Source organism: Gymnoscopelus microlampas, assembly GCF_963454915.1.
Source record: "Gymnoscopelus microlampas genome assembly, chromosome: 3".
Classification (NCBI taxonomy): domain Eukaryota; kingdom Metazoa; phylum Chordata; class Actinopteri; order Myctophiformes; family Myctophidae; genus Gymnoscopelus; species Gymnoscopelus microlampas.
In genome coordinates this window covers 27,700,820-27,719,773 of record NC_139940.1, presented here as the reverse complement: position 1 = coordinate 27,719,773, position 18,954 = coordinate 27,700,820, and the positions used below count along the sequence as shown (strand labels likewise).

At 43.3% G+C, this 18,954-nt stretch overlaps 2 protein-coding genes across 2 annotated transcripts; both read right to left on the bottom strand.

Annotated features, from left to right (window-relative positions):
• Positions 1–90: 90 nt before the first annotated feature.
• rad54b (RAD54 homolog B) lies at positions 91–18,061 on the bottom strand. The gene is made up of 16 exons (XM_084053283.1): positions 17,953–18,061; positions 17,358–17,534; positions 16,003–16,201; positions 8,437–8,685; positions 7,746–8,036; positions 7,220–7,382; positions 6,840–7,065; positions 6,271–6,357; positions 6,049–6,169; positions 5,755–5,894; positions 4,917–5,207; positions 4,531–4,694; positions 3,771–4,032; positions 2,777–2,843; positions 1,532–1,729; positions 91–1,285 (listed from the first exon to the last, which is right to left on the bottom strand). Exons 2-16 carry the CDS (start codon positions 17,511–17,513, stop codon positions 1,065–1,067), a joined length of 2,835 nt encoding a protein of 944 aa, XP_083909409.1. The 5' UTR covers positions 17,514–17,534; positions 17,953–18,061; the 3' UTR covers positions 91–1,064.
• Positions 9,832–12,571, bottom strand: fsbp (fibrinogen silencer binding protein). Its single transcript, XM_084053284.1, has 2 exons — positions 11,884–12,571; positions 9,832–10,886 (listed from the first exon to the last, which is right to left on the bottom strand). The coding sequence occupies exons 1-2, from the start codon at positions 12,288–12,290 to the stop codon at positions 10,325–10,327; spliced, it is 969 nt and encodes a 322-aa protein (XP_083909410.1). The 5' UTR covers positions 12,291–12,571; the 3' UTR covers positions 9,832–10,324.
• Positions 18,062–18,954: the final 893 nt, after the last annotated feature.

Here is an 18,954-nt window from a genome sequence, read left to right as displayed (position 1 = left end):
TCTGCCAGACCAAGTTACGGACTGAATCATGTGAATTCAAGGAACACGTGCAAATGTATAACTCCCATGCAGCAGCTGTGTGATTAAGAGGGTGAAAAGAACAACAGGGTGTAGCGCATACACTGTGGTCTGCCCTACATCTAAAACACAAAGTGACTCACTCTCTACACAAGTGATACACATACACAAACATAACAATAATAAAAAGTGGTGAGGTTCAGTTCAGGTTAGTTATTTTATGCTGTACGTTTTGCCCAGGATGGCACACTAACTATGCAGTCTTTTAGTACAGGCTTAGGCCGGCTACGTTCAGTGATGAGTTGTGTACACATTCCCATCATACTGGTTATGCTCTGTGTCTAAAACATATCAGGGAGCAGCATAAATCTTCTTTTTAAAACAATAAATATGACTGTAAATGGAAGCAGTAGAGACACTTACACACACACTGAGATTTTGATGGTCATACTGTAAAGAACTGCTGAGAAGTTAGCATATACAAACACCGCTGCACACACAAACATACCAGGATTCTCTCCATTGCCACCAAGAATTTCTTTCCACTGGCCCCATCACTATCAGCCATATGAATTTATTACACATATTATAGTGATTTCGTTTCTCCAAGTGGTTTCAGACAATTCTTACATCGTAACATTAATGTGGAAAGTGAGAAGTTCTCACTTTCCACAGAACCAAGGACACAGCGATGAACAGAAATAACAGAAACAGAAAAAACAACAGCATGGGTGTCGTTTGAAACCATTTGTGTGGTTCTTGTCAGAAGTCATTATGCGCAGCCATTGTTGTGCGTTGAGTCAAACGGAGAGATGACACAGAGCAGACATCGCGCATACAAACACATGCAACAAGTGCTTGGTGTAAATGGTTCCACGGTCAATCCAAAGATGGCCTGTGTCAAATGTGTGTGTGTGTGTGTGTGTGTGTGTGTGTGTGTGTGTTAAGCCTACTTTATACTTTGTGGTGTGATGCCATCGCTCTGTGAATATTAACAAATTGTCAAGCGGACGTGACTCATTGTATGACGAAGTATAAATGAGCCTTTACTCATCTATGTGAGAGATGGTGGACTGGAAGGCAAAGGTGATGTGGTTTCGTGCGTGGTCGAGGTAGGGGTCTCTGAAGGTGTCTGCGTCACCACTGAAGTGTCTCCACTGCATCAGCTCTGACATGCTCAGGTGCTTCTGTGCTGAACCGCTGCGCTCAGCTTGACGACCCAGCTGGCAGGGCCTATCAGAGGCCGGCTCCTCTTCTAGCTCAACCGCTGAGAAAAGAATATCAAAAGAAAACAGGGATACATGTAAGCTTTATTTTCCTATCAACAACCTGTGCACACAGTACAGACAAAATAACGAGCTCTGCTTGATGCTGACTGTGTTTCATGCGTCATGCTCAACGGCAGCTCAATAGCTCAATAGCTGCCTAAATTATTCCCCCTGAGTGGGATTCATTTTTGTCACAAATTTGATTCCGTCTTAGATATTATTGCCACGCGTATGTGTGTGCATACCGTGGGCTGACCCATCCATTTCACAGCTGCAGTCCAAGAGGTCATGAGTGAGACAAGGTGTGTCTGTCAGGCTGAACAGATCTCGCAGCTCATTGGAGGAGAAGCTGGTGTGATCCGCCCCTTTCCCCAGGTCCACCACAGTTCCAGAAAGCCCCTGCTTGGACACCTGCCTTTGGAAGATACGCTCCTCAATGGTACCTAGGTGAGAAACACGCACGCACGAGCACGAGCACACACATTTGTTAACACGCCCCATTGTCTAAATATAAAATGATCTTGTGCCAATTTAGAGCTCATGGATGTGTTGGTCTTAAAAGGAGGTGTGGTCTGGTGCAATCAGAGCACACTGCTATCTTATGCCCAGAGTTTGTGCTCTGCGTTTAGACCAGGTAAAAGCTAGTCTTAACGCAGGGCGCAAACGTTTCCTTAGTATTTACGCAGCGCATCACTTGCCTTGGTGGTTCACAATGCACGCACACTGATAGCAATCAAAATCCATACAATTTCAACACAACACTCACACGTTCAACAATTTCTGAGAGACTCTTATATCCTATAAGAGTCTGAGGTGATTATATCCTACAGGTCTCTTCACACTAAGCACGATAACCATAACTATAAATGATGTGTGTGTCCACACTGATAACGTGCTGTAAACAGGTAATTATAAAGAGACAATATGGTTGGCTGAGGTTATGCCAGCCATTCGATTTCAAACAAATCCATCTGTCCCGCACCCAATTCTGAACTAATTTGTATAATATTAAATTCTCTCTAATCAGCAATGTGTGGTTGTTAATTTGGTGCATCAAATATGATGTTATTACCAGTCAGTCAAAGGATATGGCGTGAAAAGCAAAGTGAAATGCAAAGTGAAAGAGAGAGGTAGGTAGAGAGAGAGAAAGGGAGTGATTCCTATACACTAGTGATTCCTACAGGTTGGTCAGGTTGAGCAGGGAGAGAAACCAGGTCACATAGTGTGTTCATCTGAATACATTACGTCTACATTCTCCAAAATAATCAACTCTAGGGGTAAGAAATGACAGGGACTACACATGTGTAGAGATTGGGGAAAGTTGGGAATTGGCATGATAAATAAAGGGAAAATGAAAAGACAAAAAACTAAAGCAACTGGACAATTTGGGGATGAGGGATGTGAAAGGCCATGGGATGACCAAATCAGCAGGGTTCACCCTGCAGTCAAGTTCATGTTCATGTTGGTGAAGTGTGTGTACGTGTTCTCACCTGCAGTGAGGAGACGGTAGATATGCACAGTCTTCTTCTGTCCATCTCTCCATACTCGAGCCATGGCCTAAAAACACAAGCAGTGTTGCAGGGGACAATGCAATACCAGGTACACAGTGCCATCTGGTGGAGATGCATGCATAGGATTATGTTCTGTGAATGTGTCCAGTGTGAGTTTGTTGTGTGCATGCACATGTGTGTGTGTGTGTGTGTGTGTGTGTGTGTGTGTGTGTGTGTGTGTGTGTGTGTGTGTGTGTGTGTGTGTGTGTGTGTGTGTGTGTGTGTGTGTGTGTGTGTGTGTGTGTGTGTGTGTGTGTGTGTATGAATGAATATATGAGTGCACATGTTAATGACCAAGCAAGCCAGAGTGCATGATTATGCTATGTTCTGTGAAAGTGTCCAGTGTGAGTTTGTTGTGCGCATGCACATGTGTGTGTGTGTGTGTGTGTGTGTGTGTGTGTGTGTGTGTGTGTGTGTGTGTGTGTGTGTGTGTGTGTGTGTGTGTGTGTGTGTGTGTGTGTGTATGAATGAATATATGAGTGCACATGTTAATGACCAAGCAAGCCAGAGTGCAGATTAAAGGCAAAGATCCAGTCACTCAGTGCTGGAACAAAGTGTACAGTACATACAGTACATGCATGCAGTATATCATTGCAGTCGGGCTGAAACCATCTCCATATTTCAACTTTTTATGTTTTTCTTTTGTAAATGAATGCCCTAAAAGTCACACAAAAGTAGCAAAAATAGCCGATCTACAAGCTCACAACACGGGAGCTTGTAGATCAGCTATCTTGATATTTTTAAAAAGTGAAAGTGGTTGAGTGTGTGGGTTTAACAAGAGCTTGTGACAAATAATAACTGGATCCATCGGAACACAGGCTCTTTTTTTCCCCCATTTCCTGAAAGTAACCGTTTTGGACGTACAAGGTTTCCACACGACAGCGACGATACATTGTACATACACAGTACATACTGTAGGTGTTGTGTCTGTCACCTGAATGTCATTGGCAGGGTTCCAGTCTATGTCATAGAGCACCAGATGGGAGGCCCCCACCAGATTAAGGCCCACCCCTCCAGCTTTGGAGCTCAGCAGGAACAGGAAGTTCTGGGAGTAGGGGCTGTTGAAGTTGTCAACCAACCGCTGCCTCTGGATGGTGGGGGTGTGTCCGTCCAGGCGACAGAAGGTGTAGCCCAGGTGGACACACAGGTCCTGGAGCAGATCTAATGTCTGAGTGTAGTTGGAGACCACGACAACCCTGCGGGAGGAAACGGTACAACTTTACATCTGCTGACATACAGTATGGACCAAACCACATAAACACTAGGGGTGAAACTGTATCCCCCTCAAATATCCGTAACAAACGGTTCACCACCCACGGTTTGGTGTGCAAATATTTACCGAACGTCATTCGGTTGTAGGGCCGCCACGATGACAAATTTAAGTTGCCGATTAATTGTCACTCAAATAATTGCGATTAACGATTTAATTTTGTGAACATTGGAACATATGAAGCCTTTTAGGCTTCGTAATCAAAAATTGCACAGGACAGATATGACAAATAACTGAAATATGCAAAGAAATTATTGACATATTTAATAATTTTTATACATGTAAAAAAAGCAGAAAACATGGCTGTGTACACACGTAATAAAACACTCATGGACACTCAGCACACGCACGCAGACACACACACACACACACACACACACACACACACACACACACACACACACACACACACACAAATAACCACCTGTCTGCAGGGTTGAGGTGTCTTATGGCCGTTATTAGGTCTGATAGAACCAGTAGTTTTCCGGAGTCCACGGTGCTGAATGCACCCGAGGTGTAGGACTCTGGAAAAAGACCTTCCATTCCCTCATATACAGAACTCTCAATTGTTCCACTGCTGCTTTTCTCCTAAATGCACATGAACACAGTATTTACAGCAAAATCTCAAAAACACAGCTACAAAACGCCTATCTACCTCCTTGACCCAATGGGAAGAAACAACAACAGTTAGTTGATAATCCAGTAAATGGCCGCATAACAATGTAGGTCTATTAACAAAGCACTATCAGTTATAATAGAACTTAAGCTACATCCTTAGACATTCAGGTCAATTACGATCAATGAGTGTACCTTAAAAGTAGAGTAGAGCAGGCCTGGGTGGTTACAGAGTTTCTTCAGGGCCGTGATGCAGGCTAAGTGTGTGTGAACCTGCGTGGAGCCCTGAAGGCAGGCCCTGAACACCCGGTGGGAGAGGAGGTGCTTGTACAGCTCTCGCTGCAGGGCAGAGGCCTCGCAGAACAGCGTCCAGTCGAGACGTGGGGGCAGGTAGCGGTTGATGATCTCCTGGGTCCGTCTCAGGATGAACATGCCGGTCAGACGAGAGAGCTCGGCAGCCCGCTCCTCCCCCAAAACGCTATCCTCCTGATGGAAGAGAGACACGGCCATGAGAGCCGGTTCACTCTTGGGTAATATGTTAAGTGTAGACATAATATGTGCCTCTAGTATATTATACTAGAGGCATGTAAATGTTGCATGATAACTCTGCCCTGGTATTGTCTGCTGTGTTCCCTTGTTCCATTTATTATCTGTTCTACAGGTGTTCCTAATTGCTGAGATTAGGACACAACTCTACACCTAAAATCTGTTGTATGGTCCTCAGTGGAGGACAGTAGACCTTTTTACAGTTTACTTAGCTTAGTTTAGCTTCCTGTTTCTTTCAGGGAAGGGAGTCCAGTAATCTTAATTTTGTGGCGTTATTTCTTAGTTTAAGGAGAGGCACTGGGTCAGACTCCCCCAAACCTGGTTGGCCCAGGAGCTTCTCACAGTTTTTAGTTGTGGATCTGCTGAACCGTAATGTTTTTTTTGTTAATAAAAACAATGTAGTATCTCAAGTTTGGGCCAGCCTTATGATGTTATGGTCCTCTTTGTAACTGAGCTTGTGTCTTGAGGTTGTAACAGACGGTGGTACCTCTGGACAGGAGGGTTGTCTGGAGCGCAGTATAGGTTCCTCGTACACTTTCCTGTAAGCAGTAGTTGACCCTAGAATCCCTGGATTGACAAACTCTATGATGGCGTAGAACTCCTGCAGGTCATTCTGTACTGGGGTACCTTAAAAAATCCACAAAATCAACAATTAACCTTAATATTTTTAAGATCCATATAGCAATCAGAGAGACAAGTATATTAGACTTAAGGTGTCAAGGAGCTCACATCACAATACGTGTACATTTGTATGTGTGTGTGTGTGTGTGTGTGTGTATACCTGTCAGAATTACCCTGCGTGTACAGCTCAGCCCACTGAGGGCAGACGAGGTCTTAATGTTACTGTTCTTCAGTCTGTGGCCTTCATCACACACGACAAGACTAAACTCTAGCTTCTGCACCTGAAAAGGCAAACTCGTATCAAACTGGAGTCAGGTGAGGTGTTGTGAACACACACACAACTTCAACACAACAGGGTGAGAGGGGAAGACCACATACATACCTGTTCTAGAGAGCGCAGCAGCATCTCATAGCTGATCACCAGAACGCTGTGTAACGGAGAAGCCACAAACTGCTCGATCCTGTGGTCCTACACACATACCGACAATTTATATGCATCAATTATTAACATAATATCTGAATAAACAATGAGAATATATAAAACAAAACAAAAATGTATTAATCTTAACAAGGGTGTTGTGACAGAACACAATGCAAGCATAAAGCACTTAAATTGTGTCACTTAACTCCCATAGGTACTCTATGCTATGTTTAATGATTAAAGAAGTACTTACACTGGAGTGCAGTATGTAAACAATATTTTACCACAGGATGTTACTGATTAAAGTGCTCACAAGGCTATTTTAAAGTGCTATGCTCCGTTGTACGACAGAGTCTTGTGCCCAAAATAGCAAATCTACAAGCTCACGATCAGCTATTTTCAGCATGCGACCTTGGTGTACAACAAAGTGGTTATACTTCAGTGGTGGAAGAAGTACTCAGATATTTTACTTAAGTAAAAGTAGCAATATCAGTTACTTTACACCACTGGTTATACTTCTATATCCTGACCTGATCCACAGTGAAGACACTGATCCTCTCACGGCCCAGCCACTTGTTGAACTCCGCTCCCCAGTTCTGAACCAGGCTGCCGGGGGCGACCACAAGGACACGCTTGGCAACAGGTTTCCCGCCGTACGGCCCCTGCTTTAGCAACGTCCAGGCCAACGCCACGCTCTGCAGGGTCTTACCTAGTCCCATCTCATCCGCTAGGATAGCACCGTGGCGATGAGAGGCTCTGAAACACACACACCAATTGTCATGACACATTTAATGGGTCCGAGGGCGCAACAAAATTATTATCTTCCCAAAAACAAGGTCTACGATTAATTGATTATTCATCAATTCAAATCCAGTGTTGCAGACATAGTGTCGAAGTCACATATTATTACCTCATCCCCATGACACACTCGTAGAGAAACAGCAGACCTTCTCTCTGGTGGGGTCGGAGGTGAGTGGTCAGATGGGGGTCAACCACAACATCAACCACAGGAAGTCCTGACTTGTTATGAGCCCATTGGTGGTTGGCAGAGGGCCGTGGCATTACCAAAGCACCTACAGGGACAGGCGCAATGAGGATTTTAAAAGTTCATATGTAAATGTAAACTGCGAGCCACTGGCCTCCACACAGTCACACACAAATTTGCTGGCCTGAAGACTTCCTCTTGTGCCTCCTCTATACATTTACCATCTTACATTTCAATAAATAAAAAGGAGGTGGACTGGATATTTAAACAACAAATGAGATTGTGCAAAGACTTTAAGACTGCATGAAAATGGAACGCTTTGTTTCAGAATTTCAGAACATTTCATTAATCTCATTGACACAGTCCAAAAACAACCTGCACTCTTAGGAAGTGAGTAGAAATTACATCCTGCATGTACTGTGACCTGTATCTAAAAACATACAGTATATACCTGGAGCTAAAGGGTTATGGCAGGGTTTGCAGGACTGTTTCTCCTGTATTTTAGCCTCTGGTGGTCCTGCGCTGCCCAAAGACGCAGGGCGACAGAAGGGTTTGGCTGCCAAGCGTCGAGAGGGGGGTGGAGCCGAGTCCACACTCGACTCCACATGGACATCTTGGAAGCAACGTCCCCTGGCATAGTCCTCAGCAGTTATCACCCCCATCACCTCCACCTCCTTTCCACCAATCTTCAGCGTCTCTCCCTCACATAGGGAGGCCAGCTGCGACACCTTGTACCCAGTACCTAACACACACACACACACACACACACACACACACACACACACACACACACACACACACACACACACACACACACACACACACACACACACACACACACACATTAAAGCAGTGGTTCTCAAAATGTCAAGAACCCCCAAATGTGTTCGGCCATGGACTCTCATGTTTCCAAATTGAATAGAAAAAAGTGAAAATAGCCAGTGAGTGTAAAAAAGTGTTGAAGTTTTCTGAAGTGAAGTGATTTTGATTATTACATTAACTCATATTGCTGGGGACCCGCTGGAACCCAATCAAGGTCCACTGGGGTTCCCTAGACCCCACTTTGAGAACCACTGGACTAACATACTGTGTGGAAGACGGAACATTAACTATTAGATAGTATTTGTGTGTCTCTGGGGCACCTTTGCCAATGTCCTTTCCCTCCATGTCTTTGAGCGTGGCAGTCCGTCCTCTGGTTATCAGCACAGCGTCTCCTTCCCAGCGCTTATGTTTCCTCTGGCTGGCCTTACACCACACCACACTGAAGTAGCACACACCATCCTGACCGCAGCCAGACAATGAGCCCTCTGTATGAGCAGCAGAGGATGGCCCCACCGCCACCACTGGGGTCTGAGGGGAGCCAACACTCAGCCGAGGGGAACATCCAAGTTCTGGAACACACAGATACAGTAGCGGTCAACTTAATGTGTAGTCCACATAAACCAGTAGAGGTCGCTGGTTCACCAAGACTACACAGCTCTACATCTATAAAAGTTTATTCATAGACATTCTCAAGACCTTCAATGTGTATTTCCACATTTCCTCCTCAAAGTGCATGTTTTGTGAGACTTAAAAAATATTTTTTAAGAAAGTTGGGACCATTTCCATAAAACCAGAAAGCCCTGTTAAACAAGGTTTTAGGGATGCTCATCATTTTATCATTATCTACCGGAACAATTATTAGACACAGCTTCAGATTTATGATTTAGACACAAGGGGAAAAATACATAAATTGGAACCAAAATAATATGAACCAAAATGCAGAATTTGTACTGTTTTCATTGTTTTTAATAGATATAAATGAATGTATAAACACAGACGGGACAGAGAACATCAGCGTTCATTTACCACAGTAACAATCACATTCACGTTAATCACACATCTGTCAATAACAACAACAATAATGTCACAAACGTCTTGCTTCAACTGTCCATCTCTGCAGTAGTAGAGTAAAGACCGTTAAAACTCTTTCAGACAAAAGCTTTGGCATCCCAAAGTACAGGATTATTTCCTTGTTAGGAATGCAAGAAGGCTTTGTAGGAGCATCACCTATATGCCATGTGTGTGATTGAAAACGTTAATACAAGAACCAGCACAGATTTTTTTTACATCAGTATTGGTCCTGATATGTGTCCTTTTCAATTGATACCAACCTCTGAAATGCACATTATATTACTGTCCAACAGTGTAAAAAGTCTATGTCCTTTTTGTGTACATTCGTTTTTCTAGAGCAGGGGTCCTCAACGTTTTCAGGCCAAGGACCCCTTAGCTAAGAGAAAGATGAATCAGGGACCCCCACTACATATTGTATAAAACTTTTTCATAGATAGATCGATTCATAATGTATATTTTCCGATACTTAACCTTTTAAACCCTCAATATTTAGTCAACTTGACTGTTGGCTCTGATCTTGGTTTGCTCTTTTTCCCTCTATACCAAATCTCAGAAAATAGCCGATCTACAAGCTCACAACGCCTCACAGCGCGAGGCGTTGTGAGCTTGTAGATCTGCTAATTTTGACTATAATGTTCCCTATCACTCAAAGATTTGGCAGACCCCCTGTAGTAACTCTGAGGACCCCTTGGGGGTCACGGACCCCCTGTTGAAGACCCCTGTTCTAGAGGGTACTGTATGTCAGATTACAGTAAGTTTTAACCCACATGATCTGAACTGTGCGGAACAAGATGCAGTACACCACAATTTTAGATGGATGTCAATTACATAGACAATTGACTAATTTGTATTTTGAGAGTCCGTGATCATGTTGACTACTAAGTCAACATTCACATATACATATACTGTACTTGTCAACAGTCTATGAAATGACAGAAATGAATGACTCTGTTATGCTAACATGCATTAAGAGAGAGCAGTATGTAAGCTCATTGATTAGCTGCACCCTGCAATACCTGAACAGGCACAAAATAATAATAAAAATTATACAAAATTAAAAGGTATCCAAGTTCCAAAAACTGTGTCTGATTTGATTTAAACAGTCTTAATATTTAAATCCAGACTGTGTGTACATGACTATAGAGGCAGTGGTAGTCCATGTCTGAGTCTGGCGGCTTTTAGTTTCTCCACTTTGATCTTGGTTCTCAGAAGCTCCTCCTCCAATTCCTGCTTCCTCTTCAGTCCCTCCCTCTTCTCCTCCAAGTAGATGCCTACCTTCCTGTGATTGGCCAGAACCATCTCGTGCTCCTCTTTGGCCAAGTGCAGCGGCCGGTGGTACCTGTCCGGCTCGTGATGGGGGTAGATGTCATTTGGGTAAAGGTCGTGCCGCAAGGGCAGCGGGGAAGCAGAGAGGGGGATGTTGACGGATGAGGCGGTGGGAGACAGGGAAGGGTCGTATTCCTGGACGCTGCTCAAGTCCTGCTCCTCTCCGTGGCACTCCTGACCGTCCTCTAACCCCGGGCCCATGGGTGTGGAGAGGATGGGGAGGTCAGGTGGCGGTTTAACGTCCTCCTCGGGGTCCAGCTGGACCACTTCGTGGGGGACGACGGAAACCCCAGCCGGGTAGTCCTGGAGATCAGTCAGAGAGGAGCTGCTGCCTGGAGGCTTGTTCGGGGAGTTATGCTTGCTGTATATTAACCTGGAGATGCAGGAACAAGGATAAACCAAAGCAATGTTACCAATGATATTACAATGTATTATGCAATTATAAGTATGTGCTGTATGTAAAGTATGATGTGTCTTCTTCATGTAATAGTAGAATTTCAGCTGCATGCTACTGCATGAATTATTAATATTCATCATCGGGTATCTTGAGATGGATTAAGGATTAATATGCAACTGTGACTGGAATTTGAAGTTTGAATAGACTGTAAACGGTGTTTCCATTTGAAAAAAGTTTTATTTGACGAGTATGTTTGAAGAACACAAATAAAAGTTTTTGTGGTTGTGTTCATTACACAAGTGTTAAATATGTGTGTAATAAAACAGTTGCAGAATTTCGTCCACTCCTTTTGAGCATAATATACATATATAGGAAGAGGTAGAGTGGGCACCTAGGAAAAGTGGGCACCTCAATGTTAAATAGGCTATTTTTGTCCATAATGTAAAAAGAGATTAAGAATTTGGAAAATGGTCTTAAGTAATGTAAATTATACTGTACATGATTTGAACATACACTGTACATCATTATCAGACTTATATTTACCCATTCAACTGTTAGTTTATCACCAAAATTACTGGCTATACAGGTTTTGTAGCAATTGTAGAAACATTAGGCCTTGATTGTCAAATGTTCAAGCATGTTCAATCACTTACATTACTTAAGACCATTTTCCAAATTCTTATTTTTTTTACATTTTGGAAAAAATAGCCAATTTAACATAAGAGGTGCCCACTCATCCTAGGTGCCAAGTCTTCAGTTACCTATTATACAGAGAGACGGTGTAATTTGATTGGGAGACTGGGAGCTGTGACTGCAGCCCCTCCCCTTTCTAGTACTCCTCTGGCTTGGCTCACAAGCTCTATTGGAACCTATAACAGCCTGTAATCACTTCACTCAGTCACACCTCACAGTTTGTATCAGTGAAAATCTGTGTTGCTACTAGTGTGTGTTGGAAGGTGTTGATATGATATACCTGCGGAGTGACTGGTCTTTATCGTGGATGGGCACATGGTGGAACAAGTGAGGGATCATCTCCATCACTCTCCTGGTTGGCTCAGAGATGCTTCCTCTGTACTCTGGCTGGGCGTGTCTCCGTTGCATCACTTCCTGCTTGGCTGACTCCTTCAGTCTCTTGTAGAGGGTCCTGAGGCCCTGTGCCGTGCGCGGGGGTCTGTCCCCTCCCAGAGCGTTGTACTGATCTGCCACAGTGTCCCAGCACTTGTTCTTGTCCACGATGACAGCATGCTTGTTGGTGTGCTCCTCCAGGATGCGCACATGTGGCCGCACCAGCTTCAACAGGTCCAGCTTCTCAGAGAGGGTGAAGTTGGAGGAGCGAGCCTTGCCCACCATGCTGGACAGGAACACGGAACTAGTCTCCATCTTAGAGCATTGCGGGCCAAACCAGAATGAACCCGGGCCTTTTGCAGGCACCTTTAAATCACCCCAGTCCAGCGCTGTCTCCTTACTGTTCTCCTCCTGTCCTTTACTTTGCTCTCTCCTACTGGTCTCTCTCTCTTCTGTGCTTCTCTTTGTCCACGGTGATAAAGGCTAATACTAGTCTGTCACCCACCTCTCATGTCCTCTCTGGTTTGTCCTACTCTGTTCTGGTCTGGATCAAACACATCCTATGTTCAACATATGTAGAGACATATACAACCCTGGTCTTCTCTCTGCTGCGGTTGCACAACAAAAAAACAGGCTGTGTGCACACAATAAGAATCAGGCTTAACTAGGCCAGCCTCGTTTAGGCCCCCGCCTACCGCGGAGGGCTTTGGATGAATTCCTCCCAGCTTAGGCTGACGTAGCTAAGCCGCTTAAGCCCAGCCCGACCTACTTACAGCCCGGTCTCTGTAAACCCCACACCAGGCACACACACAGGCACACTGCACTGTGACAAATATCAACACAAGGGACTGCAGAATTGGTGTGCTGCGCACATATATGGAAACACTGTTTAAACACAGTCTTATTATGCTTTGCTCCGGGTCAACAGACAGGAGACAGCCTATTTCCTCTGTGTATGAGACCAGTTAGAAAATAGCGCTGGCTTAAGTGGGGGGAGGGGAGCCGTGAACGCGCGCGCATGCAGCGCAAGCCCGGCCGTGCAGAATCGTATTTATTTTTTTACATAACTAAAGGCGAAACCGGTGTCGCTCATACAAATGCAATTATTTTAACAACGTCACCGGTGAACGTAGCACTGAGCTCGGCGACTAGAATAATGCGTTTACTGGGACGGTTGTTAGAAAAGAGATCGGCACTAGTTGCTCTAGGAAGAGCAGAGAGGAGGTTCACTGATCCTGAGCACAGTCCTAATCTGCCCCACGCTGCCGCTGCACTACCCACATAACAGACCTGCTGTCACGCACACACACACCGTCTGCTTCAACACACACACACACACACACACACACACACACACACACACACACACACACACACACACACACACACACACACACACACACACACACACACACACACACACACTGCATGTTGTGCGTTATTATTAGCCTGCAAAGCGGGGCCATTTTACGTAAAGAAAAAAATGAATGCATTTGTCTGTCATTATTCCTTCAATTCAATTGATCTTCCTCTGTTCTGACTTCTGCTAATACGATCTGCTGCATGCACGTTTGCACCAAAACGAAAGGGGGATGTGCAGATTAATTGTAATATAAATCACATTGTTCAAATATTAATTATTAACAATATATTAATAATGCGTATACGTGTCAGGATTGATAGATAATATCACCATAGCGGCCGTTCGTTTTAAGTAGCCTATGTAAGTAATTCATTGTTCTGTTCATCACGTCTCAATATGCACTCGTGCAGTGCAGGAGTTTACAGGTGTGTGTGTGTGTGTGTGTGTGTGTGTGTGTGTGTGTGTGTGTGTGTGTGTGTGTGTGTGTGTGTGTGTGTGTGTGTGTGTGTGTGTGTGTGTGTGCGCGCGCGCGTGCGTGCGTGCGTGTGTGTGTGTGTGTGTGTACGCGCGCACGGCGCGTCCGGAACAGCGCAGTCGGAACACGGTGTGTACTATGTATGTGTTAAGCAGATAAACTGTTGACTGAGTGAGAACAGAGCCTCACTTGCGCATAAAAACGGTAACAATGACATTCAAGACACAAGACTAGCTGAGTGTTGGCATCATTATTGTAATTCTGAATCCTGAACCAATCATCACTGTCGGCCATGATACATTCATTAACCACTTAAACCCCATATGGGTAACTGGAGTTCGGACAGAAGTTTTCTGATATTTTCAGCGAAAGCTTTCCCCACAATACGGATGCTGTGGTTCAAGTGGTTAATTTGTGTAACCGTCAGAATGCCACGAAATTCCATGTATAGCCTATTATGTAAACCATTAACCATATAGAATTGGAGTTGTCTAGCCAGTGCATTTTTATTTATTTATTTTAATAAACATGTTGTCAAGCTATGCATTTTCGAAATACACCGCATACTACAGGACATCCTGGTGCCTGCTAATGCAAATCATAAATTAAGTTTGATTCCCCCAACAGTTTCACAATGGTATGGTGAAAACACCAGCAACAGAAAAAAACTACTTCTTTAGAAATATCTTTGTTGGTGATTTCAAGGACACTATGGGGGCAGGAGATGAGATTTGCTTTGGCTGGAGAGATCTGCCATCACCAGCCACTGCCAGTGGTAAGACCACTTGTAAGTCTTGTTATAAACAGCTTATCAGTATAATGCTAACAGAATAAAACAATGATTTATGTAATATCTGATTTGAATAATACTCAGAATAACAGAATAAGTCAATAATGTATACAATATTTATATAATATAACATCTAAATAAAATCTGACTATCTGGGGAGTAGTGCATTATGGCCATAAATTGACGTAAAATATAAAATGAACATACAAAAAAATAACTTCTGCACAAATATAGCATGACATCCCCTTGTACCACAATGCTGTCAACTCTTGTTTTCTGTTGTTCTACTGGTGTGGATGGCATCCATGATTTCAGTCTTGCTTGTAAAATCATCAAATAACTTCATGTATAGCATTTATGTATAGCTTTAATAAAACAAAACTAGCAGCTGTAAAAAAAACTCACTGAATATCTCACTGTTTGGCAAGAATGTGGCTCACACAAAAGGAGGCTGAAGTAAGTTGCCACCTTTGAATTTGTCTGTTTTCAGTTCATCTAGCGATTGATTAACCCCTTCCAATCAACTAGTAGAATAGTAGCCCCTCTCTATTGTAGAATTTTTTCCCCAGGATGATCCACTCTGAGAATTTAGTCTACTACTCTGTAAAGTGCTGTGCCCAGTGTAAATATGCAGACTCAGCTTATGAGTTACATATCACTATATACATTGAATTGAGACTGTTTAGGCTAACTCACTAACCAGCTTGCCTAAATATTTAGAGATATTTAGAGAATTCATAGAGAATACGGATAAATATATAAAATAGGCACACTCGGAAACCTTCAACTGTTGAAGGCAGCACTGTTGGTGACCAGTTTATTTCCCCTTCAACATTTTCAAACCTATATACGGTAGTAGACACAGGAAACGTAGGGTAGAGAGAAGAGGAAGGACATGCAACACAGATCACGGTCACCTACAAGTGCGGTCACAAGTGCGGTCACCTACAAGTGCACCCCAACACTTTCAGCCCTGAGACAATCCTGACAAAAGAGTAATTACAAAACACCAGCATGGGCCTCCAATGGATTGAAATGTACACTCAGTGAAAACCAGGACATGACATTCATCACAAAGGTGAAGCGCTATAGCCTGCCCGATATACCTTTAAGTACTGTATATTATACAGTACTTACGTACTAGGCCTATATAAACAGAAAAAAACAAAACAAAAGAGCAGACAAATTCGGAATTGTCACATCACATTGAAGCTGATAATTTTTCTCCCCCCTGATTGGGTGAAATCGAGAACCTGGAGAACCACTATTACAGATCATACACTACAGCCATCATTACAATCAGAATACAGAGCTTTAACTTTTAACACATAAAAAACGTTTTTGTTTTTACCAAATAATATCACCTTTAAAAAGATACATCCATGCATGTCAGTCTCACCTGCTGTTGCGTTGTCATCTGCATATATTATATATTCTGGCTGTACTTCATTCTCCTTACTTTCTGCAGCATTCAGCACACGGACCAGAGCCCTTGAGATGCCTGGAGCAGCTATAGTGCTGGAAAGGGACTTCACAGCCAGGGCCGGGGCATCGTAACCTGTTTTACCCAGAACTGGTGTTGCTAGGCTCCTCTGGACCTGAAGAAACAGTGTGAGGCAGAGAAAATGATTGATACAAAGAGAAGTCCAGCGGCTTCAGCCAGTTCAAGGTAGAAGGGCTCGTCTGTGCTCAACAGGGACAACTTGAATCAGAGAGAAACAAAAACCTCTAGACCAGGGGCGTCAAACTCATTTCGGAGTGAGAGGGGGCGAAAGGTGACTTGATGAGGGAGACCAGTTGCGGGCACGCATGTACGCTTTGTTTTCCAACCTGTTGTCTAAGTCAGTGGTTTTCAACCTTTTTCGCGTCAAGGACCCCCAAAATTGACAAATATTAGCTCAGGGACCCCCATTTGAAAAGATATGCCAGGGACATTTAGATTTCTTGGGGGTCCCAATCTACGCTGTATCATCATCATTAGTGTTCATTTAACTCTGAGAGTGTACAAATGGAACCAAATGGACCCGTTAGGGTCCATTTGGTTCCATTTGTACACTCTCAGAGTTACAGACATATAAGGGTCAATTTGGTTGCTAACTATTAATTTGGCTGGGGACCCCCTGGAACCCCCTCAAGGACCACTGGTGGTCCCCGGACCACTTGTTGAAAACCCCTGGTCTAAGTCATAATCATAACTACAGTATATATTTTTGTCAATTTTGTTTACTATTAAATAGAATGGCTACTTTAATGATTGATTTTACAGTTGCAGATAATATTAAGCGAGTGAAACTTTGTAAGACAAATGTAGAACACAAAAAAATGTAATGGCTAAACAACTTTAGCATGCTCATCTTATTTGGAAAATCAACCTGTATATCCCTCGCTCGGTAAGGAAAAGGAAACTCTCTTTCAGCTGTAGCAGCAAAAGTAGTACATTTGAAAACCATGTTGGGGGCTGCATTGGACCTATTTGGGGGCTGCATTTGGCCCCCAAACCGTGAGTTTGACACCCCTGCTCTAGACTAAGTAAACTGGACAAGTTGGCTCTGTACTTGGACTGCTGTTTTCTTCTAAATACTTTATCTATACCAAATCTCAAATAGCATATGTGTAAGCTTGTTGATCAGCTATTTTTGGCTAATGTTCACCCCAGAATATATATGCTGGGGTTCAAGTGGATAATATGAAACAGTAGAGTGATAGACAGGTGAATCGCAGGATGCAATAATGTATAGTAACAGCCAGGACTACCTTATTCAGTGTGTTGACCGAACTGAGTTTGGGAGAAAGAGGTTCGGGGTCATCCGTGGAACATGTGGGGTGTCCAGACATCCCACAAGGGGACACGAATCTGGGCTTTTTCGCCGCATTGCCCAACAGTTGACTGGGGGCTGCGGAGCGGCGCATTCTGCTGGACAGCGATGGACTCTGTCACCCAAAGAGAGCAAGAAGTGACAACAATGACAAAACAGTTGTTAGTGCTGACAGGTTGTTGTTGTTGTTGTTGTTGGCAATTCATAATTCCTATGGTCATATAAATAATGGACACACAATGACTGTGCAGTGGTGTAAAGTATCAGTAAAGTAACTTTTATTTTTTGACAAATTTAGTTACTAGTTACTTTGAATTCCGGACTTGTAACAGAGTATTTCTACATTGCTGTATTGATACTTTTACTTAAGTAAAGAATTTGAGTACTTTTTCCACCACTGTGAGCATGTGTGGCATCTTTAAGTGACTTTAGACCAACAAGCTAACGCGTTAGCAACAAGTCAAAGCTGACATTGACAGCCATAGCGACGTTATGGTTTGAGTGACACTGCATTTTGAACATGTTGCACATACCTGCCGTTATCACGGGTTCACAAATAACTCTACGGTTTCAGAATATTACAAAAGATGATGTGACTCTTTTCGGAGTCGCGATGATTCTCCCGCGGAAGTTTTGTTTTGAGCGTCATCAGCGTCAGCGACGACGCGCTGAAGGGGGCGAGGCCAAAAGTCAAGCCCCATTCCGTCGTACGACGGTGTCGCGCGCCGGGGAGAAAAAAAAGCTGATATACAAACTTAGTCGCATTTGGTCAGTGGTGAAAAAAGTATTCACTTTTTTTTTTTAAACTTATGTTAAAGTATCAATACTGCAATGTAGAAATACTCTGTTAAATGTAAAAGTCCGGAATTCAAAATGTACTCAAAAGTACAAAAGTATTGGTATCATCAACATGTACTTAGAAAGTACTCATTATGCAGAATGTCCCATTTTGCAAGTTTTCAAATGTATAAAATGTGTAAAAATCTTTTGAAAACATTCACATTGCCTCGCATAGATCGGCTATTTTCAAATGGTGAAGTGGTTATTATGTTATGTATGTTTTGTAATAATAATCAAAATCTACAAAGTAACAAATAATTGTGGTGGAGTAAAAGTACAATATCTGAGATGTAGTGGAGTAGAATTAAAAGTATTGCAAATACTCTAGTAAAGTAAATATACTTCAAATTTGTACTTAAGTACAGTACTTGGTTACTTTACACCACTGTCTATTGATGCGAGCCGTGGCGCGTTCTGGTTGTGCGCTTGCAGATAGGCACGCAACACCATCGTACGACGAAGTATAGAATCACCGCGCCTGCGCATCGCGGGAGACCGGGTTTCTGTTGGACCGTAGTGCTATGCTTGTTTGAACCCGAACCTACTACTCAGTGTTGCCATGTCTGCTTATTATAGGCGACTTTGGGCTTGTTTTTCTGTAATGTTGCTTGTAAATATTGGTTAGTTGCGGGTTGCGATTTTGTGGACTTGTTTCTGAAGTGTAGTTGCTTATTGTGTGCTTGTTTCCTAATGTT